The sequence below is a fragment of the Vicugna pacos genome, chromosome 1 (genome assembly GCF_048564905.1).
Source record: "Vicugna pacos chromosome 1, VicPac4, whole genome shotgun sequence".
Taxonomy (NCBI): Eukaryota; Metazoa; Chordata; class Mammalia; order Artiodactyla; family Camelidae; genus Vicugna; species Vicugna pacos.
The window spans coordinates 114,035,995-114,060,453 of record NC_132987.1 but is presented as its reverse complement, the minus strand read 5'-3'; the positions used below and the strand labels follow the sequence as shown (position 1 = coordinate 114,060,453).

The window sequence follows — 24,459 nt, the reverse complement described above, 5'->3', positions numbered from 1 at the left end:
CCAGCATTTATTGTTTGTGGACTTTTGAATGATGGCCATTCTGACTGGTGTCAGGTGATACCTTACTGTAGTTTTGATTTGCATTTCTCTAATCATTAGCGAAGGTGAGCATCTCATCAGTTGCCTGTTAGCCATCTGAATGTCTTCTTTAGAGAAATCTCTATTTAGGTCTTCTGCCCATTTTTTTTCACTGGGTTGCTTGTTTTTAAATATTAAGCCTCCTCAGCTAGGGGTCACTATGGAAGTCCAAAAGGTGATTCTGCAAAGTGGGATCTCAGCCCTTACATCACACCACATTCCAATGAAAAACCAAGCATGTGGTGTATCAGCTGGTCCCAGGTGAATATTACTCCAGCAGAATTTTACCTTGCTAGTGTCTTTTTCACATGAAACCTTTGTATCATCCATGATTTAAGACCATTTACTGTCAATCTTATTCTACCTGTACCACCGTAGACAAACTCTTTCCCAGGGTGTAATATCTATTTCCATACACCATTACTTTTTTTCTGCTATTTTCAAGTATTCTTACAAATTATCAGAATTCCACAATTTCTAGGTATTCTAACTCAACTCTCTGGTCAAATCTTTTTATCACCATTTCATCTCCTCTCCTCTTCACTTTACTTTTTGTTATATTGTATTTTATTGTATTAGTACTTTATTCCGATTTCTTTCCAACTGATGACATTTTGGAGGAGCATCTCTGAGAGTCAGTTTCCTGAGTCTCTGTAGAGACTTAGTGCAGAGGTCATTGGCCAGATTATGGATGGACTGATTGATTTCTCACTCCATCTCATGAAACTCCCATTCACCACTAACTATATACAAGAATGAGGTTTTGGTGAAGAAAAATGTGTCCATAACTGCAGTGTCAACGCTAGGACAAATGTCACAGTTCTGAGTGGTGGTGTATCTAAGAGGGTATGGTATGAATGAGTGAACATCCTGCAACCAGGACAATTTCTTTGATTTCCTTAGAATTTCCAGGATGTACGTGTGTCTAATAAGTACTTGTTGACTTGACCCATTGCAGATTTATCACAGAAATATCGTGGCTACAGGAGGTTTTAGGTGAAAGAATAAACCTCTTGGAAAGTGATGTCTGCAGCTGTTGCCAATGCCCTAGTCCAGGTCAGCAGGAAATACACTCATTATATGTGTGTGGATGATCTGACAGTGGTTGTCATGCCACAGAGACACAGCAAGAATAAGAATAAAGACAGGGACTAGCGCTCAGAACAATAGACTAAATTTCTTCAATCTTTTATTTCCAAGATGATGCCCTATGGGTGATTTCTTGAGCTTAAAAGGGAAACTTAAATTTTGTTTTTGTCAAATGGAAAGACAACAAGTGGCTACTAGATAGTCCAGATTTTTAACTGCGTAGAACCTAAATTCACAAGAATCAGCTGATGAAATGAAAACCTCAGTGAGAAACTGGGCATGTCTGACAGATCCTGAGCACTATCTTGGGTACTCTCTTGCCTTGTAATTCTAAACAACTCCTTTCCTCTCTGAATTTTGTCACATCATTTGCAAATGGAGTAAAAAAACCTACCTTCCATATGTCCTGTGATTGTCTATATAATACAGGAAGATTATAGAAGCAACCGAATTTTACTTTATTCTTAGTATCTCCAAAACATCAAGCTAAAGTGACTTTGAAATAATTTTTCCATTTCCATCTGGATATATTGTTTTCATAGATTCAGCCTCTGTCATAGTCTATGATTCCACTCCCCTCATAATCCCCAAAGCCTGAACTTACATTATCTACTAACAATATAAAATCAGCACACTTACCCTGGGTCTCCACCTCCAAACCCTACGTTTATACCAGGGCGCAAAATTTTGCAGCAGAGTCCTCTGGGAGTTTATAAAGAACCCTATTTATTTAATATAAAAGAAGCAAGCAAAGAGTATTTCCTATAACTAGGAAAAAGCATTATTCTCCTTGTAGTATTGAGTGGGAAAGTACTAAAGGCAATTTTTACTAAAAGCAAGATCTAAATAACAAAACTGAAGCTATTCCTAAAGGAATAGATTGCCAATGGCTGTGGTCCATGAAAAGAAAAGTAGACATCATTGAGATATCACTTGTCTAATATTTGTCATACCTTACCTTATTTAATTTCTACTACAACTTTGTAAAGTAAGTATTATTAGCCTCATAATACAGATGAAAAAGCTAGACAACAAGAGATAACTGGTAAGAGGAAAAATCAGTTTCAAACCTGGATATGGTTGCCATCACCCTCTATGCCTGGTCTGCAGCATCATTCATGCCCAGTAAAGGTGGCCATCCATTCAGAATGTTCTAGGACAGTTTCTAGTTGATGTAAGAAGTTGGACTAAGTTTATTTCAAAAGCAATTATTTCCAAATCTGGCTCTCAGTAATATCTAGAGAACTTTTTAAAAACAGACCCATACTTGGAGTTTTTGATGCAAGAAATCTAAGGAGTTCTTGGAAATTCATATCTTAAAGAGTCTTATGCAAAACCAAGTTGCAGTAATACTGCTCTGAGTAGCTTCCAATTCTAATAACTTTGGCCATCAAAAGTTTTTTTGAGATAGTGGTAATTGAATATAAAACAGCTTTCTTTCAAGAGGAATATTTACAGCTGATTAAAGCAATCTGCCAAGGAAACCAAAGTTCTTCATTCTATTCCAATGTTTTTCAGTTGTACTTTTGTCTCCAAAGTCTTGGACCCCTAACTCCAGTCAACTATCTTGTAAATACTTTGGCTGTGAGAGGAAGTCAAGGAAAAGGTACAGATGACTCTAAATAAACTCTTCCTTTTCAAAAGCAAACCAAAGAATACTCCTTAGTCATGGAGAACCAACCTCAATCTAGGACAACAAATTGTGATTTTACTGAGGTTGACTCGCCACTTTCTGAAAAACCACTGAAGTCATAACTAAAGGAGCTTCAAGAGGAGGCCACTCACATTGCCTCATTTTTAGTTGGCATCTCATGACATAGTCTGCAGACTGTGATTTGAATTAGTTCTGTACTGAGGTCCCTTGCAGTTGCAAATTTAAGCCCAAAGTTGGGTAAAATGAAAGTACATTAGAGATCTCCTAAAGCACACATCTTTAAACAGAAGGAAACCACTTCACATCCATGGAGCGGAACATGGGGTCAAACTCAAAAGCATTGTGGTTTCCATGTTCACTTCGCTCTTTAAATGTTAGTTCTCCACATGGTTGAGACATATACAAGAGGGCGAATCCAGAACATCAACTTATAGTGCCCTAACATTTCTCTTTTAGGTTTCCTTGGCCCCCTTCTCCCACCCCAGGAGCTTCCTCATTGCTCCTTTCACATCCTTGTTCCTCAGAGTATAGATGAGGGGGTTGACACTGGGAGTGACAATGGTGTAGAGGAGAGTGAGGAACTTGCCCTGATCTTGGGAGTAGCTGTTGGCTGGCTGCAGGTACATGTAGATGATGGTTCCATAGAAGAGAATGACCACCGTTAGGTGAGAAGAGCAGGTGTGGAAGGCCTTCTTCCGTCCTGCTGCTGATTTGATCCTCAGCACAGCAGCAGTGATCATGCCGTAGGAGGTGAGGATCAGGGAGAGGGGCACCAGGAGAAGAGCGACCCCCAGGGCAAAGGCAGATGCTTCCACCAGCATGGTGTCTTCACAGGACATGTCAATCAGAGCAGGCATCTCACACAGAAAGTGGTCCACCTTGTGACGCCCACATCGAGAGAGATGCATCGTCTGGGGACACATAACAAAGGAGTTCAGAAAGCTGCAGCACCAGGCCATGATCACCAGCTGCAGGCAGAGACGTGGGTGCATGACCACAGTGTAGTGCAGGGGCCGGCAGACAGCCACATAGCGGTCATAGGACATGACAGCCAGGAGAACACACTCAGTCGAGCCCAGCACCATATAGATGTAGAGTTGGGCCTCACAGCCATGGTAGGTGATGGTCTTCTCTGGACCCCACAGGTTCCACAGCAGCTGGGGAACAATGCTCGTTGTAAAGCAGAGGTCCAAGAAAGACAGGTTCCCAAGAAAGAAGTACATGGGTGTATGGAGCCTGGAGTCCATGATGGACAAGAGGATGATGGCAGTGTTGCCCACTAGGGTCAGGATGTAGAAGACCAAGATAAAAGCAAATAGAATTCTCTCCAGTCGAGGCCGACCAGAAAAGCCCACCAGGATGAATGCCTGTTGGTAGCTGTCATTGTCTCTTTCCATAATCTTCACCAGCTGTTACGGAGACACAGAAAAAGAATTAGAAAAGATGGCAAATGAAGACTGTACCCAGCAGTCTCCAGTTTCCATTTACAGATCTGTAAAGTTAGGAAGGTCAGTTGCCCCTCTGTTACTTTTCTAGTACACACTTTTTGTTACCTATTAAGTGCAAAGCAGTGTACCTGATGCCCCTGGAAGGCAGAGGATGAGTTTATTTAGAAGTTGTTCTCTTTGGTGAATAATGTATGTATATAATGATAAAGAAAGGAAAAAGTGAAAGTTCTCTAAAAGATTTGTTCAAAAGCTGAGTGTTTTGCAAATTATTTCCAAGTGATCAGGGAGATCTCTATAGAAGACTTTATATTATAGGGAGACTGCTGTACCTGAGAGGTTTTTTGGGTTTTTGTTTTGTTTTGTTTTTGGTTGTTTTTTCAAGTAACAAGTAAGAATGTATACATGTGGTTATATTGAGAGAAATATGTTCTAAGAAGGAAGAAGAATAGTAGGATGATGCTCTGGGAATCCACAAATGTACATCAGAAAACTCCTTAATGACATGCAGTTTTATTGACTTTAAACACAATACCTTTTGACCATAAAAGAAAGAGCTGAGATAGGCTGGATTCTGCCTCTATTATAAAAGGCACAATTGCAAACGTGTAGCCTGAAATCCAGTTTTTCTCTCTATAGCTTGGCTTTTCCTTGTGCAGGCTGGAGAGCAGACTAGATCCTCTCTCCATCCCCACCCAGACCTCACGTGTCTATGTGACTCATGGCGTCAGGTACATGCCCTGAACATTTCAGCTTCTTATGGTTTCCAGTCTGTGCCAAGGGCTTTGATGGGGCTCTGCCTTACAGTATAGCACCAGTCAGTGTTCACTCAGGCTTGTATCAGCTCCAGTAATAGCCAACAGCATCGTGGTGACACACAGGAAAGAAGCAGTGAGAACAAGGGCACAGAAACATTTTGAAGGATGTATGTCTTCGTGCAGCCGCTGTCACCACTGGTCAAGCCTGACAGTGGAGAAGTTATAAACTCTATCCAGCTGGCGCTGCAGGCAGAAATTTTGTAAGTTTCTATTTACTGCGCCAGGCACATGAAGAGATGAAAGAGGGCAGCAAATGATCAGAAGTAGCCAGCCAAGTACCAAAGACTTTACTAGGTCAACCGAGCACTCGAAAGGGAGGCCTTCCCACACACGCTTTGCTGGTATTGGTTGTGAAGAATAACTTGCACCTCTGTATGCATAGACCTGTCACAGCTTTCAGCCAAGTTTAATATAATCAATGGAAGCGTCTCATCAGAACAACAGAAGGCTAGACAAACTGCTCAGCTACGAAACACCATGCAGGGCCCGATTGCTCAGGCAAAACTGCAAATTTAACACATTTATTTATTTATAACTTATCTTCTCTAAGGGATATTTTCTCAATGAGCTATTCTTTCATTCCAAGATGGCCCAATGCTCAGCCTTATGCCCAGTACTCAGAGGCTCTCCTTTGTTTCCCCTAACAAGCGTTTCAACCATAAATGAGTGCACCCAATTTTTCACGCATTTTAGCTCATCTTTAGTTCAGAACCATGAAGTTGCAAGAAATACAGCTGTTGAGAATGGAAATCGAAAGGAATGGAACTGTTCAAACACCTGTAGTAGTCTACTTAGCACCTAATGCTATAAATATGCACTAATTTTGAAACCTTTGGCCTAGAAATCTTGATGAATGCACTGGTCTTGATTCCCTGACTAAAGATTACACCCAGTCCTGCCCCACCAACGCACAGAGGCAGACCTGCCGAATGGGAGTTAACAATACCAAATGGTGGAGCTATTTTTGTCTGTTTCAGGTATATAGCACATCTTAAACAATCATCACTCTTTTCATATTTACAATATGTTAAATATTTTGCTGAGCTTTTACACTTACAGTTACAGGCCAGCCTCACAGCAGCCCTGCAAGGTGGGCAGGCCGAGTATGAGGATCACCATGTTAGAGGTGAACAATTTCAATGACAGAATACCGGAGCAAGGTCCATAAGGCCAGTCCTACCCATTAGCTCAAAAGTTTTGTTCACTCTGCCTTCTTCCCCTGTTGGTATCTATTTAAACTTGTTTCAAGTTGGTCTTTTGTTACTGTTTCACTCACCTGCACCTACAGACCTAACAAAAACATTATGAGTACTTGCTGGGGAGAAGCTTGTGGTCATTCTCAGCATCGCCAGGGAAGGCTTGCAATGCTTGATTTGTCACTGTGATAAAACAGAACGACACAGAGGTTTTCTGTTCAAATTGGCTATTATTTCATGAGGAGATTAAACAGGGTGATATGATGTGTGTGTGTATATGTAGGGTCAGGGGATGCCCTGGGATCGGCCCAGCTAGGAGTGAGGAAGCAAACAGAACATCATCTCTCCTAATCTACCTGTCTTAGGTCCAGTTTGTTAGAATTTGGTGCATTCAGTTGTTTCTGAATTGGATGCAGTAGCTGTGTTTTTAAACGGAGTTAGAGTACAGGTCGGCATTGGGAACCACCTTATTCTGGTGCCCTAATAGATATAAACCCTAGTAGAACTATTACAAATATAATTATAAATCCAACAAAGGACCAAAGATACAGAAATAAGACTCATTGCTACAACAAAACTCATATCAAAATCCTCACTGTTGTTCTTCCCAGAAAGCAGAAGACCTAAGAATCTGTCATCCTTTCTTACTTCAATTCCAGAGATTAGCCAGGAGTTTTCTCAGGGATTAGGCAGCTAATTCTGGTCCCTTTTAGTTTCTGGATCTTGCGAAGGAAATTCCAGCAAAAACTCTGATGAGGGATGGAACACACACAAAAAAAATCTCTGCCCCATTGAAGTTTTAAAATGAAACTTTAAGTTTCTAAGCTTAAAAGAATAAAATAGTTAACTGTGGGCAAAAGCAATCAGGACTGGCCAGCGGTGGCATCTTTTCTTAGCTGAGTGGGTGAGGTTGCATAGTGCCACGTTTCAAATCAGCATGTTTTATCTCACATCCATAAATACAGGTACCCTAAGGTTAAGGAGATGGCAGATGATCCCCCAGGGATGAAAGGAAGCACACTTATTTCAAAGGGCTTTAAAAAACATTATGTCATTTTATTGGTGCATAACAAGGGGACAGGAAGACAGCTCTAATACCCGCCACCTTGGGAATTTGGAATAGTCTGGAGACCTGAAGACAGACATCAGTTTGTTTACAGAGCTAAGACTTCAGGGACTGGTGTCCTCATCTAGAGATTGGCTCCGGCTCCCACATGTGAAGGCTGAACTCACCAGGGAGATTGTATGGAAAATTCCCTAACATGGGACTCAGGTTTTCTTGAAGAGAGATTTGATTTCTGGGTTTTATGTAACAATGAGAGTAGATCAATTTCTTATTTTGATCTTATAATCACAAAGTTAAAACTATGAAATTGTGGAGAGCTAGGAAATGCCAAAGAGCTGAATCCACACCTTTCAATATGGGAAAGAATAGGGTAACGGAGATACTGATTTGGGAATTCTGACCTAAGAATTCTCACTGCCATATTGAGAAGCCAAGAGAAAAGTCACTTTTCCCCTCTAATACACCCAATGTGTCATCTGCAAGAATGGTGTCACATCTTGAGGATGGTGTTCAGCCAGTTCCGTCTAGATCAAGTGACTGGATGGTGTCTCTGACCCTCCCCTTCCCATATTCTCAGTGCATATGTCTTTCCAGGGGCTAAGGTTACCTTGTTTTGCCTCCTGCAGACCTCCCAAACAGAAACATGGGATGGGAATGTCAGTCTTCCATACAACTGGCAAAAATAATTTGATTACAATGTTTTATTTAGCTCTTCAAAATGGCAGGCACCACCTCTTGTAATAAGACAGGAATCTCTTTGAGAAGTTGCAGAAAACAGAATATATCTGATCTTCTTGGATTCCAGCTGCTCATACTTTATTAATTTAAAAAATACAGTCCTGCATATGGCTTGAAAAAGATTATACTTTTATATATAAAGGAATTAATTTCCAGTTACGTTGTGACTTACTCAAGGTCAGATTGCTCGTGGCTAGTGGCTGCCAAGTCTAGAACGGGCCATCAGACCTTCTTAATTCATAGTCTTTCCATGAAATCAGATGAAATGCAACTATTACACATTGAGGTAAAAGATGATTAGTCATTAGATTCAAACTGTTTTTCAGGCTACAAATTACAAGTTCAAGTCCTTTTTCATAAAAGCATGTGTTCACTGCATGGGATCCTTTCTTTTCTCGGACTTTAAAAACAGGAGGCCTATGGAAAACTGGAGAGAATTTTTGTTTTTGGACCTTAATACAACATCCTTTCTCATCTGCAGTATTTTTTTCTTGATTCAGCATTTTTCTTTATGAGATAGGTAAAGTCCATCACAAAACAGTCTGTGACAGAAAAGGAATTAAACTGATTCATACACCTAGTTACCATACACTTAAATAATATATCCTTATTTCAGAAGCTTATGAAGCTTTTAAACATACAATTAAGCACTTTCTGAGAACTGTGGTAAACCTATATTTTTTACCAAGAAAACAAATACTGCTAAAGTTCTTCATCTTTCTAAACTTTAAGCTGGGCTTGTGAATTTGTTTGTACATCTTTAAGTGTAGCTGTATTTTTTTTCTGCATAACTCTACAATTTTCTATATGTATATTTCTTTGTGTCTATTTATAAATAGATTAAGATTCATATAAAATAAGTTTAATTTGGGTACCAACAATTTTGCTAGAGTATTGTGATTGTTAGTGATTTTTCCTAATTCCTGTGAAGTCTGCATCTTGTTATTTGAATACATCTGTTTACATCCATTTCCATTTGTTTGAGTACGTAGGAGTCCCATTATAAAATTTACATTCTATATCCTTAGGACCAAAATCCTATACATATTTAGAACTTATAGGAATTTTGTAGAAATATGGTCCTTAAACAGTAATAGCAATAATGAGACAAATGAAAAGTCATTCAGGGAGCTGACTGACACTGGTCTCCCTAGGTTTGGCTCTGATTCTTCCTGTAGCAAGCTACAAGACATGGTCAAGTCACTTGTAATCTCCAGGTTGTCAGTTCTCAAAGTGTGGTCCTAAGGCCAGTAGTATCAGTTATCTACCTGGGGATTTGATAGAATTTATTTTTCTTTTACTCATGTCATTTTTCTGGATTTGAGATATAACTGACATAAAATACTCTGTAAGTTGAAGATATACAGTGATGATTTGATACACATATACTGTGAAATGATTACTGCAATAGAATTAGTTAACACTTCTATCACAATAGTCAGTTCACACACACACATTCCAGAACACAGACACGTACAGAGGAATAGCCAGGTAAAGACACAGGGAGAAGATAGCTATATATAAGCCAATGATAATGGCTTCATAGGAAACCAACTTTGCCAACACCTTGATCTCAGACTGGCAGCCCCCAGAACTGTGAAAAAAAAATGAATTTCTGTTGTTTAAGCCACCCAGTTTGTGAAAGTTTGTTATGGCAACCCTAGCAAATGAATATACACATCTATACAGAAAAATGAACAAAGATAGTTGATTTACAAGAAATACATGTAAGAAGCTCACTTATGTGGGTTACTGTTCTAAGGGTTTTACATAAATGAACTTGTTGAATCAGCACAACAGCATGTTGAGATACATATGATTAGACAGCGAAGAAATAAGACATTTCTGCCATTGTAGAGAGTTCTGTTCAACGGCATTACTCCACCTGCTCGTAGTGACCAGATTTTGCTGGGGATTAGAGTCCACAAAACCCCATTATAAAAGGAGGTATGATTTATAGTCTGAAGAGCCATTTCTTGTTCAGAAAGTAAAATGAAAGCCATTTCCTTCATGCACAGACAAGCTCTTTGTGAGGTTCAATCAAGTTTCTTGCAAGGTTCCATCGGACAGAGCAGCAGCTCAGAAATCCTGTAGGAAATCTTCCCAAGAGGCTGTCAGTTTCTCCTATGCTTATTCTACCAAATATACAGTGATTCCTACAGCTCAAAACAAATTAATTTAGAAGTAAAAATAATAGACTCCATTGTAACTGCAATATTAGCTAATTGTGACACTACTTGCTGTTCTCAAACTACTCTTTTCATAGTTTTTTTTTTGGTGGGGGGAGGTATTTTTTGCTTTTATTATCTTCAAGTGGGGAAGACCTTTGAGGTATTTTTTTAAAATTTTATTTTGAGTTACAGTCAGTTTACAATGTTGTGTTAATTTCCAGCGTAGAGCACAATTTTTTAGTCATACATGAACATACATATATTCATTTTCACATTCTTTTTCACTGTGAGCTACCATAAGATCTTGTATATATTCCCCTGTGCTATACAGTATAAACTTGTTTATCTATTTTATATATATACTTGTCCATATCTACAGATTTTGGACTCCCAGTCTGTCCCTTCCCATACACCTCCCCACTGGCACCCACAAGTCTGTATTCTATGTCTGTGAGTCTGTTTCTGTTTTATACTTAAGTTCATTTGTCTTCTTTTTTTATTTATTTTTATTTATTTTTATAGGTTCCACATATGAGCGATATCATATGGTATTTTTCTTTCTCTTTCTGGCCACTTCATTAAATATTGTGTTTTAAATCCTAGGTGTCATAAATAAATTATTAATAATTTTGACTACATAAGAATATTTTAAATCTCTGCAAGGAATGGGACCAAAAAAGTAAAAAAAAGAAAAAATAGGAAAAACTTTTGCAACTCATAATAAAACAAAAAGATAACTTTCCTAATATATGAAAAGCATCTACAAATCAATAAGCAAAAGATGAATAACCCCATAGAAAAGTGGGCAAAGGGTATGAACAGTTTTTACTACTCAGAAAAATTTTTGTAGTTATTTTTAGTGGTTCTTCAGATAGATTCTCTGAATCCTCCTTCCTGATTAAAATTAAAGAAGTCCTGCTTTTAGCCCACAAAGGAGACTGATTTTCAAAAACAGCAGAGATGTCAGCAAGATGATAAAATAGGAAGTCCCACACTTTATTTCTCCACAGAAGTACCAGTTTAGCAATGATATTTGAAAGGTTCAGATTCCGATTAAGATTTCAGTCATCAAGGCAAGCACAAAACCGAGGACTACAACATTGGGATGGGTAAGAAGAACAGTTACAGTATTCCTGCACCAGCGTCCCCCTCCGCCACCACCACAAGTCGACAGGCTCAGGCACCAAGAAAGACTGTCTCAGCCCACAACTTCTTTCTCCCTCTGGGAAAAAAAAGAAAAGAAAAAGAGTGGGATACATGTCCAATGATCAGGCTTCCCTGTGCACTGCTCAAGGGGCGGGTTTCTGTTTCACTTCACAAGGAGCGCTGAAGAAAACGTCACAATTGGTTGCCCGGGGCAGCTAAGAACAAAAGAAAAAGAGATGGGTGGCTTGCTGCGGTCAGCACAGCTCTCTGTAAAGCTGAGATAAATAGCACAGCCTGAGGCTTCTCCTCCTTTTCATCTGCCTTTCAGTGCTCTGCCCCAGGAGCTGCCTTCTGTCTCATCTCACTGGGGATGCTACTGAATAGTTTGATAGGGATAGCTGAAAACAAAGAAAAGAGGATATGTGTCTTGATGTGGTGGCACAGCTCTGCAAGATTACCAAGAGAGAAAGAAGAGCCAAGTGTGTCTACAGTGTCCCAGCTCATGGTTCAATAGCCCGACACCGGAGGGAGCAAGAGGTTATGAACTTCTGAACCAAAACAAAACAAACCCAAACAGTAAATCCCTCTAATTGATAATCTGTAAACACGAATCTAGATAACACACATGCATAAAAAAAATTTGAGAGGCTCCCCAAATCTCACAGTAGGAAGATTGGTGAAGGTCTTTCCTTATTGAAGCCAGTCCGTAAAGACTGGGAGAGGTGGCTGTTTCTTCAAATGCACAAACATCAGTGCAAACCATGAATTGAGGGAAACACAACACTATCAAAGGAACAAAATAACCCTCCAATAATTAACCCTGAAGAAACAGAGGTCTGTGAATTTCCCGACAAAGAGTTCAAACATGTTGTTTTCAAGAAGCTCAGTGAGTTACTAGAAAATGAAAGAGAATCAGGAAGGAAGTACCATGCAACATAGGTTGTTCCCGATTTTAGTCCCCTCATACACAAAAAAACAACTAGCAACTATTTATAGACAGAACACCATTGACAAAATTCCAGAACATGGCGGAGAGGTTAAAGCACTCTCCTGGAACACAGAGACTAAGAAGAATCACACTAGAAGGGTAAGAGGAGCAGCTACACCCTGACCACATCACCCCTCCCTCAGGATGGCACAGCTGTGTATCACGAGGGCCCCCTGGACCTATGGTTTCTCCTGTGGGAAAAAGAGAACCCAAGACATCCAGTTTTCCCGGCGTTTCAGGACCCTTCTCTAGGGGCCCACTCAAGTCTTGCCTGATGGGATCAGTGAAAAAGTCTGCAAAGTTTGACCCCTGGAAATCAGATAAAGGTGGAAAATGAGGGCAAGGCTTACAGCAACAAGTGCTCAGATATCGATGAACCAAATTCCTGCCAGCAGCAGCACTGAGATCCTGGCCAGTCATCTTGCCCATCTGCAGAGCTGACCTGGGAACAACATCTGTCCAGGGAGCTTAGTTGGCCATTCTGCCTGATTTGCATCCCTAACCAACAGACTGAACTGACCACCGAGCCCATTCTTTGTCTCTACCGAGGCCAGAAGGAAAATTCACAACCCTGCACAGTTGTTAAGCACAGCCTCTAGTCTTAGAACTCCAAAAAGCATGGCCACAAACATCCAGCAGCCTCAGAGCATATTCTATGGCCCTCCTGGACATGGAGCCAAGCCAGCAGACATGCCAAACTCTTAAACACAGCCTTGACTCTTGCATTACCAGGGACCCAGCCACAGAGCCCAGTCTACAAACCCACCGAGGAGTGAAGCCCTAGCCCGTGATCCTACCTGGTTACTGGACACAGCCTGTAGCCTTACCCAGTGATCTTGCCTGGGCAGCAACTGCACTTGACCACCAAGCAGTCTCTAACCCCACTCTGCTGCAGCATACAGTTGGTACCCTCCTCCTGATGGCAGATCGTGGCTAGCAGCCTCTCCCAGAAGGAAAGCACAGCCTAGAAGGAACCACAGTGAGCCAGGTAGGAGGGGTAGAGATATCAGTGTAGTCAAGAACTTGCAACCAAGAGTAGTCTAACCAGCAAGGCTATCGTTCTGGTTTGAAAAATAGATAAAGATGAGAAAAAGCTAAATGAATTCAGCAATACTAAACCAGATTTACAAGAAATGTTAAAGGGACTTTTCTAAGCAGAAAGGAAAAAAAATAGAAATATAAAAATTGTGAAAAGAAAAATCTCATTTGCAAAGATAAATCATATACAATAAAGATAGTGATCCAGCAATTTTACTCCTGGGAATACATCTGGGAAAAAATGAAAACACTAAATCAAAAAGATCACATGAACCCCAGTGTACACACCAGCACTATTTAGAATAGCCAAGACATGAAAACAACCCAAGTGCTCAACAACAGACAGATGGATAAAATTGTTGTATATAAATACAATGGAATATTACTCAGACATAAGAAGGAATGAAATTCTACCACATTAATATTCACTAATATGCTTAGTGAAATAAGTCAGACAGAGAAAGACAAATATTGCATGGGACCACTTACATGTGGAATCTAAAAATAATACAAATGAATGTACATGTAAAACAGAAACAAACTCACAGATACAGAAAAGAAAGTAGTATTTACCAAAAGAAAGAGGGAAGGAGGGAGGGGCAAGATAAGGATACAGGACTAAGAGAGACAAACTACTATATATAAAATAGATATGAAACAAGAATATGTTATATAGCACAGGGAATGATAACCATTATCTTGTAATAACTTATAATAGAGTATAATCTGAAAAATTCGGAATCACTGTGCTATACACCTGAAACTAATATAATATTGTAAATCAACTGTACTTCAATAAAAATAAATAAAATAAGTAAAAATATAAGTCAAATGCGTAGAAACAAAAATTAGCATGGTGATTACCAGAGGCTGGGGTCATGGTGGGGATTGGAGAATGGGGAAATTTTGGTCAGAAAGTGCAAATTTCCAGCTAGAAGATGAGTAAGTTTTGGGATCTGATGCACAGCACTGTGATTATACTTTAAAATAACTGTATTATGTATTTGAATGTTGCTAAGAGAGAACAGATGTTAAAAGTTCTCACAGCAAAAGGAAAAGCTAATTAAAATATAAATAAATAAAATCTAGGACTTGGAGAATGAAGAAATTAATATACAAGAATACGTAGGCACTGTTAATAGCTTTAATGTCCTTCACTGATACTGCAGATTCAACCTTGGGCAGAAGATTCTTATTTAAATACTGAGCCTACAACTGCAATTAAAAGAAGATTAATTCAGGCTGTAACTAAGACAATCACCCTGACTTTAGACTTCTGGAAAAGGAATCTATTCACCTTTCTCAGGGTCTCTTCTCCTCCCCAGTCAATTTTTTTATTTATTCTATTTCCAAAAAATTCTGTATCTTTCCCCACCCCGAAAAATATTAGTCTAATCAGTATCTGTGATGCTGGAAATTGTTACATGACAACTCTGTATCATGGCCCATCCTAGTAAAATTTTGCAATATAGAATAAAAATGAGATAGTATTATAAAAACAGATTAAGGAGAGAAGCATATCTGAGCAATGTGTACACGGGGCTTTTAAACTACACCACACTGTAACTGTCTCTTGGCCAATTTCGAGGATAACTTCAGATTGTTGGAGGGTGGAGCAATGCTGATTGCATTGCACATGATAAAAGAATTGAAGGGAAATCTCATCTCACAATTGAGTGATGGTGAACTGAGTTTGGGAAGTACTAGGTTTGAGATACTGGTGGGGCACTCCAGAAGAAATCTTCTGTAAGATGGAGGGATTTGAGATGAGAATGAAATTACACATTTTGAAAATTCATAATGAAGTAAGCCAGAAAGAGAAAGAAAAATACCTTATGAGATCACTCATATGTGGAATCTGAGAAAAACAGAAAAGAAAAAGACAAATGAACACAAATACAAAACAGAAACAGACTCACAGACATAGAATACAAACTTGTGGTTGCGGTGGGGGGAGATAGACTGGGAGTTTGAAATTCGTAGATACTGACAGGTATATATAGAATAGATAAACAAGAGTATACTGTATAGCACAGGGAAATATATACAAGATCTTGTGGTAGCTCACAGAGACAAAGAACAAGACAATCAATATATGCATGTTCATATATAACTGAAAAATTGTGCTCTACACTGGAAATTAACATGACATTGTAAACTGACTATAACTTGATAAAATAAAATTAAAAAAGAAAAAGAAAATTCATAGCCTACATATAAATGACACTATTTCGGGAAGAATGTGGGGAAACACAGAAGAAAATAGGAAAGATGAGATGAAAAGAAAGGAAAGGGTGAAAAAAAGGAGAAAGAAGTAAAAGAATAAGAAGAAAATGAAATCAGTGAAAACCACAAAAACAAGATTTAGATAAAAAACAAAGAGAAAGGGGATTGTGTAAAATAAACTACCAGTTGACAGCCTCTTCCCCAAAGAGAGAGTCTGTACTGTTACATAACTATAATCACACCCCCAGCCTCTATCCTGGCTGAGCACCCAGGTATTCTTCACCCAACTGAACTGAAAGGAAACATTAGATAGTGTCTCCTTTGAAAACTTTTATGGAAGAGTCGAAGGATTGCATGCCCCTTCCTTTATGACATGAAAGCAGTACGCTGTTAAAAGCTGAGTTGATTGGGCTCCATGTAGACTTTCTCATCATATCTAGGATATTCTAGTTCTAGCCCTACTTCAGGAGCAACCATCAGGGCCACATTTATACAGGAGGAGCCCCACCTTTTAAGAGTGTCTCATAACAATTATGGAGATTATCCCATCAACATAGTTTGTGGTTTCATGATGTTGCCGTTTGAGTGATTGGAGCATAAAAGCTGCTTATCCTCTAGACCTTGTCTGTCTCCTTCCAGCCAAGCATGAGGTACATGTCCTGGAAGGAGAAAACATGAGTTTCCCCAGCACAAGTTTGTTGTTGGACTTCTCAAATCATCTGTGGCTGGAAATGCCCCTCTTTGGAGTGATCCTGGTCTCCTACATCCTCACTCAGTAAGAAGAGTGAGTTCACACATTTGTAGGAGGGTAAACAACACCATCTTTTAAAATTATTTTCTGTAACAGTTCCCCTTTGCTGGATAGCCTCCAAGAAACTTTGCTGAAAAACTTTTGTACGGACCCTAACAAGATTTTTAAGTAAGACTTCATCGGGTTCGTCACACCTCCTCCCCAAACTATTTTAACCTCTCCTGTCTCTGAGCATCCCAGGCGCTCTCTCTTTCTCAAACATTTTATCACCCTATAATTTATCATATTCTTATTTCATTAATACCCTTACCATCTGTCTTAGATATTTTATCAAGATAATAATTCAAACCTCTGTGTAACAAATTTCCTTCACTTCTCTCAATTAATTTATGACAGATATGATTCAATATACCTTTATATTCTTACAAATATGTGACCCAACATTAAATTTATCTATTTTTCCCAATTTTCTAAATGGCTTTAAAGATTAGTGACAGCCCTTTTCCATTGTGGAGTGACCAATAGCTATTCAGCTCTAAATGCCTAAGACATACATAACATAGAGCAGTCATTGAATTCAGATTTGAACTGAGTTCATTAAGTACAAAGTGGTCTCCATTTATTAAGGATCAAGAAGCACGTCCATTTATTAAGGATCAAGAAGTAACATCCCCTTTGAGTTTATCTTAGCCACCTGCCAAAGCCATAGACAACTCCCTTTGCTGGGTGACGCTTACTTTTAATCTCTTGTAACAAAGAAGGAGGTGAAGATTTTGGTTCACTAAGAGACTTGAAACAGTTGTATACTGCCACTCTGTTCTCTTCCCAGGATATTATTTGAAAGTAGATACAACCTAAACTAGATTCAAGCCTCCCCTTTCTGAGCTGCCTTCTCTCTCCTGTGTATCTGGGCAGACATTGATTTCCCAGCCCAACATTTTGGTGATGGAGACAAACGCTTTGCTCACAATGAGGCATCTGTTTCAAGGTGGTGATGGCTTTGAAACTCTGACCCTCTCTGACCTTCCCTAGGGAGAGAAGACAGTCCTGTATGGTATCCAGTCAAAGTCCATTAGCTCATCTGAAGCAGGTTTGATGGACAGTTTGTCTCTTACCTATATAACTTCGAAGGGCAGCAGGCATACTTTTTTTTTTTTTGCAGAAATTCTGAAAATGTGGCATGTTCCATTTGTTGTAACTTTTGAAATGCATCTTTCTGAGGGAAAAATACACAGAAAAATCTTGCTGCAAATTCCTTCATGTCACATCTTGAGCATAAACCAGAAACTCATCTCATACTCAGGGTCTCGGCGACACTTTTTTTAAAACCCACAAGAAACTAGCCTATATAGAAAAGAAGTGATTGGGCAAGATAACCCTTACATCCACAATACATTCTCTGCCCTAACAAAGTCTCCCTGGAATGTCAAACATCCTTGGCCCACAAGGAATCAAAAGCCAAAACAGCAGAACGTCAATGGGTACTGTCGCCATCTCCAAGAGTTTTATTCATTCATCTGCATCCATCTCTGCTGTAGGAGTATTTCTGTTGTGTGATGAGCATTCAGGGCTCTGCACTTTGACTCCTTGGATACATTCCTTTGGCTGTTACTCTGCTATTAAAAGCCTGTGACTCTTTTCTTAGCTTTCCTTGGATATAGTCTAGGTACTAAAGATTTCCACAGGCTACTTTGCTTGGTCTTGCTAACAGAAACATGTTTATAGTTAAAGTCGATCACATCTGCTCATGACTCGTCGCAACTGTTGGGTTGACTTTTCTAGCATGATTCTCAGAGGATGGGTTTGTCTTCACTTTATCTGCAAAGTCTCTGGGTGACTTACCATGACTCCCTGCTACAGACTGAATGTGTCCTCTAAAATTTTATATGTTAAAATGCTAAACTCCCCATGTGATGATATTTAAGGGTGTGGCCTTTGGGAGGTAATTAGGTCATGAAGGTGGAGACTTCATGATGGGATTAGAATTCTTATAAGAAGTCACACAAGAGAGATGATTCTCTCTCTCTCTCTCTCTCTCTCTCTCCTCTCTCTCTCTCTCTCTCTCTCTCTCTCTCTCTCTCTCTCTCTCTCGTACATAGTGAGATGGCCATCTATTACTCGGACTTTCCTGGTCAGAACCTTGATCTTGGACTTGGCCAGTCTCCAGACCATGAGAAATAAATCATTGTTATTCAGGCTACCAAGTCTGTGGTGTTTATTATCATAGCCTGAGCAGACTGAGACACTCTCTACACGTGTGCTATGAATGTCTCTCTCCCTTATGGTTGAAACACAAAGCCGGGGATATTCTGAGATTCAGGGGACATTTGAAAGGGCTTCCTGCCCACGGCAGCAGTCTAACTCCAGAGAAAAAGTTACGCTGCTTCCATCGTGGGATAAAAGAAAGTTTCAAGAGGTAACGTAAGAAGTCTTATAATAAACATCGGGAAGTGAACACTACATCAGAGGACACTGAGACACGAGACATGAGAAATAAATGAGAGGACAGGCGTCTGTACCTGAGTGATAGATCACTGTCCCAGTGACCAACGGACACTAAGGTGATCTACTATGATGTAAATTTTGATGTTCCCTTTGATAGCTCAGCTGGTAGAGCAGAGGATTTTAAATTTTGATATGCTCATAAGCTTGTATGTTTTAATTACCTTATTTGAGTATGAAAAATCTTTTCATAGGTTGCCCGCTATCTGAAAAACTATCACCTCATACTCCACACACTCTTGGTCCTTACATAACCCACAGAATAATACTAATGAAGTCAGACCACACAGCAATCCCACAATATTAATAATGCATTAACTTTGCTCATTTCTATCACCAGTGACCTGCAGTCTTGACCAACTACCACAAAAGCAAAGGTTAACAGAGGTCAGTTGAGAGAATTACTGTAGAATTTCCCATTCCAAACACTATGGCCACTAAACCAATTATGCACAAAAGTCATCTGGACTCCAGCAGAATCGGTGGGAATGAAGACAGGCCAACCTACCAAGAAGAGGTTCAGAATCAGAAAGTTCAGGCAGCCTCTCAGCTTCTTCTAGACCCTAACGTCTAATGGTACTTAGGATGGTGTAGACAAAATGGGACTTTGTAAAGCAGATTCTTCCACACACAGATATTTAGATGCTTATAGTGGTGTGAAAAGATAATGCTGAGCTGAGTTGAGTTTTCAAGATGAGGAAGGAGGTGGGAAGGATGTTCCAAGAGAATAAGGAGCACCTAAAAGTGCATGGAATTGAAAGGGGAAAAAAAAACTGGCTTGTCCCAAGAATTATGAGAATTTTATTCCATCAGCATGTCAAGTATTTTAGGAATAATGGGAGGAAATAAGACTTATAACACTGGGGCCACCAATGTTAATAGTAGCATTATTTACAATTGCCAAGGTATGGAAGTAGCCTACGTGTCCATCAACAGGCTTAAGAAAATGCTATATACAATGGAATACTACTCAGCCATACAAAAGAGTAAAATTTTGCCATTTGCAGCAACATGGATGGACTTGGAGGGCATTATGCTAAGTGAGATAAGTCAGACAGGGAAAGGCAAATACCGTATGATATCACTTATAAGTGGGATCTAAAAAATACAACAAACTAGTGAATATAACAAAAAAGAAGCAGACATAGATACAGAATAAACAAGTGGTTACTAGTAGGGGCTGAGAGGCAATATAGGGGTGGGGGAGTGGGAAGTACAAACTGTTGGGTGTAAGATAGGCTCGCGGATGTATTGTACAACATGGGGGATGTAGTCAATTATTACAATTATTTTGTAATAATTGTAAATGGAAAGTAACTTTTTAAAATTGTATTTAAATTTTTTAAAAAATTTAAGTCACAGGTAACACAACAGATTTTTTAAATAAACAATAATATTTTAAATATCAATTTTAAAAAAGAACACTGGGGCCATAGGGTGATAGTGAAAAGTTTTTTGGATTTTTGTGTGTGTGTGTGTGTGTGTGTGTGTGTGTGTGTGTGTGTGAATGGTACAGGTAAATGGAGATTCAGCTTATTTTTAGTAGGCTAAGCTATGTCCCTGGCACAGAAGCCATTGCAGGAGCCAAAACCCAGCAATTTTCTTCCCCAAATCATGATTCTCTAGGAGTAAATAAGTAGCAAGTAAAGTAAGACAATGATCTTTGAACAGTTTTGCTCATATGTTCCCTAGAGTTAACATCTGGGAAAGCAGACGCTTGTGCATTTTTAAGTTGGCTTCAGCCAACCTTTTTTCCAACATTTTAGACTGTTGCAAAGGAGTATGTTAATGGTGTATATTATTTACCATGTATTTGCCTTAAATATGTTCATCAAACTTTGGATTTGTAGGTTTAGTTTATTCAATTTTTTGAAAGCATCTCCTGTCTTACTCCATGACTTAGTCCTCAATTTCAAACCAGCCAGGCTGTTAGATTTATATTTCATCTGAAAAATCTGCCTTACTTATTTTTTTAATTAAGTAAGTGGGTTAAAAATGCATCCCTGTGGCACTGTTGCCAAGTCTGGATTCTAATCTTGAAATAGATACTGTCAGAAAGATGAGAAATCGAGAAAACGTAAACCGACGTAGATTGATAGGTGCGGTTGCATGAGAGGGAGGAAGCATGGGGGTTCAGCATGTTTTGTCACCGTGAGGAAATCAGGCCACGCGGCCTTCAGTATTTCCCATCTGAGCTCTCTTGGGACTCTCTGCCGTAAATAATACTTTTTAAAAATTATCCCTTTGTTTTAAGTAGCCCTTTGTTTGCAATATAAAGCAATTTTTCTTAGAACTATTCAGGATGGGTGTGAACTCTGACTTCTGTCTCCTCGGCTCAGCAAGACCACGAAGGTGCTGTCGGCAGGGACAGAGGATGACTTGACTGTGTCTTGAGATCACAGTCCTGTACATCCCGTTGTCTGGCTGTAGTTGCTTCATAGCTTTTCACTTGGACTGTTCTGTCTTTGAGGAGGAGGTTAATACTGAGCGCTCAGATTACTGACCATCCCTCCACCTTCGTGTAGTCCCCAGAGTCCTGGTGTGATGGGACCTGGAAGACTCTTTCTGGGACGTGGAAGACAAGCTCTGGCTCGAGCTGTGTTTTCTTGTCTGGAGTTTGACTTCTGTTTTCAAGAATGGCTTTAAAAACTGTGTAAGAAATAAAGAATTCATTGTGAAAAAAAATGAAAAGAATAAAAGGAAATTAAGTCCGCTGTCAAAAAAAAATTCAAGATGGTGAAAGGAATGCCTGTTCAGCTGGTAAATGGAAAAAGATTGGTTGTGAAAAGGGAGGTGGGGAAGGAGAACTGACAGCTTCTGAGCTTTCAGACAAATGCATTTCAGACAAATGAAATTGGAAGCACCCCTCTCATAGTATCTACCAAACATGATCTTTCCGTTTCTTCATAATACCTCTCATGCAGCGTTTGGGAATTTCGAATGTTATTTAACTTCAGAATGAAAGGTGATGCAGGACAGAAGCTGTCTGACTCTTGATCCTAGAAATTGTGAAAACAATGTTATCAGGAAGATAAACCAGTACTCGGGGAGAAAATCTTCCCAGCACTATGCCCTGACTGTCTGAAATATTCCCCAGCCGAATGGGAAGCTGCAGAGGCTACAATACACAGGGGACCTCAACAGACAGACTCAGAGTTGAAATTGTAACCAGAGAGCCTTAACTAAAACCGGAAATAACATCATTAAAGTGTACTAGTAGCTCATTTTGCACTGGGATCACAGCTATGGAAAGGAAACTCACCAGGACTTCAGTGCCACCGACAGCTTGGAGGGGAGCAAGAGTCCTGCTGTAAAGAATGAGTGAGCTCTGGTCATTATGTGAGGTGATGGAGGCAACCAAGCTTACTGTGTGATTGACCATTTCACAATATGTACATGTGTCAAAAATCATCACATGGTACACCTTAAACATGCACTGTGTTATATGTCAATTATATCTCAACAAAGATAAAATAAAAAAAAAAGTGAGATTTTTGACCAGCTCATGTGAAGGAATTTTCATGAGTTTAGCAAAAAAAACAAAGTGCATAGAAACTATAACATTGCCCACCCTGGCTGTCTACCAAAAGATTGTTGTTGTTGTTGTTGTTTTTGTCTTTCCATGTGACAAGTAAAACAGGCAGTAGAGACCGTGTGTAGTAGTCAGAAAAAAAAATTCAAAAGTTACTACTCTGTGCCAGTCACTGTTCTGAGTGCTTTACAAAAACCAACTCATTTTGCACTTGTAATAGACTGTAGAGGTAATCCTGTGTTTCCGGTACTTTTTGGATCCCAAGTGAGACACGTAGAGGTTGGTTAGGTAACCTGCTCAAATACACACAGAAAATGTGTAGCTGAGCTTGGTGCTTAAGCCTGTTCAGTACGCTCACTCTAACTGAATTCTGTGCTGCACAAGTTACTCTTCCTTTCTGATTTTACGACAGCCCTCACCTACCCTAAAGAGTTGAAAATAGACCTGATTTCCTGTTGTTGGACCATTTCCTCTAGTCTCCTGGTCTTCCAGGATTTACGGTTAATTGTAAGCATCCCAAGCTCACACTCTACATCAATTACCAGCTAACCCTTCAGGTGCTAATTAAACATCAGGGGTAACTTCCCAGCCAGAGGAGAGCAAGGCTGTCCTCCCAGTGTCTGGGGAGAAGGAACAGAGCCCACATAGAAACAGATGGAGACAAGGAGGGCAAATTTCGTCTGCAGGATGATTTTGAAATGAACAGGGAGCATGACATAGGATGATTTGTCACCTAAGAGCCTTATTCTCAGAAGTAGCCTTCACTACATAAGCACATAAGCTTGCTCCACTGAACCAGAATGTCTGCAGCTACCCTAGGGATCAAGGATAGCGCATCTGGAAACCACGGGGTCTCCCCAGCAAGTGTGTTGTGGTGGAAGGCAGACAGACCTTTCTTCTAGACTGAGAATAATCTCTCCACACCTACTCAGAGGGCACAGCTCAGGTAAGGGTAAAGTCCCAGCAACTTCATCAGAGCAAACAGGTTGCTTCTTCCTAGACGTGGAGAACATTTCCAGTGACTCCATCCCTAAATGTCTCTACCCAACAAACAAAAAAAAACACCACATGCTGCTAATACAGCCTCCATTCCTAACCAAGCCCTCTGTAGAAGCCAGGGAAACATGGAGGTAAGTGGTTGGTCCTCAACTCTTCAAATTGTGTACTTCAAGCTAGAAAAGACAGCCAGGAACAGAGAATAGGTTGCCCTTGCCTCTAGGTAGACCAGTGTTCGATACTCACTGGCAGTGTGGGTATTGCCCAGAGTAAATGAGACCCTGAGTCCCATTTCTGCTGCCTCTCAATATTTTGGACAATGCTGGGGTCAACAATTACAAGAGTAATATTAAGCCCTGCATGGCCATGGAAAGAGGAATCGAGCAAATAAAGCCAAACCCATTCCCAGAGAAAGCAAGCTGCTAGTGGCATTTTAGCAGCAAATTGAAATATTCAGAGAACATAAAGAAGCAGTGGGGTATGGGTGAGGGACCGGGTTTATGCAAGAGGCCATCCCTGTCTCAGGGACATGTGTCTGCTTGCAGAGGCTGGTGCCCTCCCTGTGTAGGCTTGTGTCCTCTGTAGTCCCAGAGCCCCATCACTGCTGCGTTTCAGCTCCTCTCCTGCCCTTTTCCGGTCCCCGATACCACTGAAAGGGTGACTGATGGGGTTCAGGACTCTAAGCACCATCTGGAATAAGGAGTTCTTTGAAGGAAGAGGCCTTTATATTTGTTAACATAATCAGTAATGCTTTCATGAATTAAGTGCATGAATCATGCTGTCCAAATGCTGTGAATAACACAATGTGCGAGATTCTTGTTTTTAGAGAAAGCACAATCTTGGCAAAAAGTAAAAATTACCATACTGGGAATGAACAGCAAACAGTATAGCACGTTATTAAGTTTTCCATTAGGCCAGGTCTTCGGTATTTTTCGGCATGTTTAACAAAGAGTTGTCCTGGGTCAGGGGTTATGACATCTGGGGGCCTGTGAGGAGGTGTCCTCCCTTCTGGATAAACCAGTATC

The 24,459-nt window shown here is 39.9% G+C and overlaps 2 protein-coding genes across 4 annotated transcripts in view; one reads left to right on the top strand and one right to left on the bottom strand.

The window, feature by feature from the left end:
- Positions 1-24,459, top strand: part of LOC140698380 (olfactory receptor 2H1-like) — a 66,041-nt gene that overhangs the window by 21,339 nt on the left and 20,243 nt on the right. The gene's annotated exons all lie outside the window — the stretch shown is intronic.
- LOC140700823 (putative olfactory receptor 2W6) lies at positions 3,236-13,263 on the bottom strand. The gene is made up of 2 exons (XM_072975618.1): positions 13,187-13,263; positions 3,236-4,230 (listed from the first exon to the last, which is right to left on the bottom strand). The coding sequence occupies exon 2, from the start codon at positions 4,216-4,218 to the stop codon at positions 3,274-3,276; it is 945 nt and encodes a 314-aa protein (XP_072831719.1). The 5' UTR covers positions 4,219-4,230; positions 13,187-13,263; the 3' UTR covers positions 3,236-3,273.

Excerpts from the sequence above, each read along its gene's own strand:
- LOC140700823 (XM_072975618.1), bottom strand. The coding sequence starts at position 4,218 with ATGGAAAGAGACAATGACAGCTACCAACAGGCATTCATCCTGGTGGGC.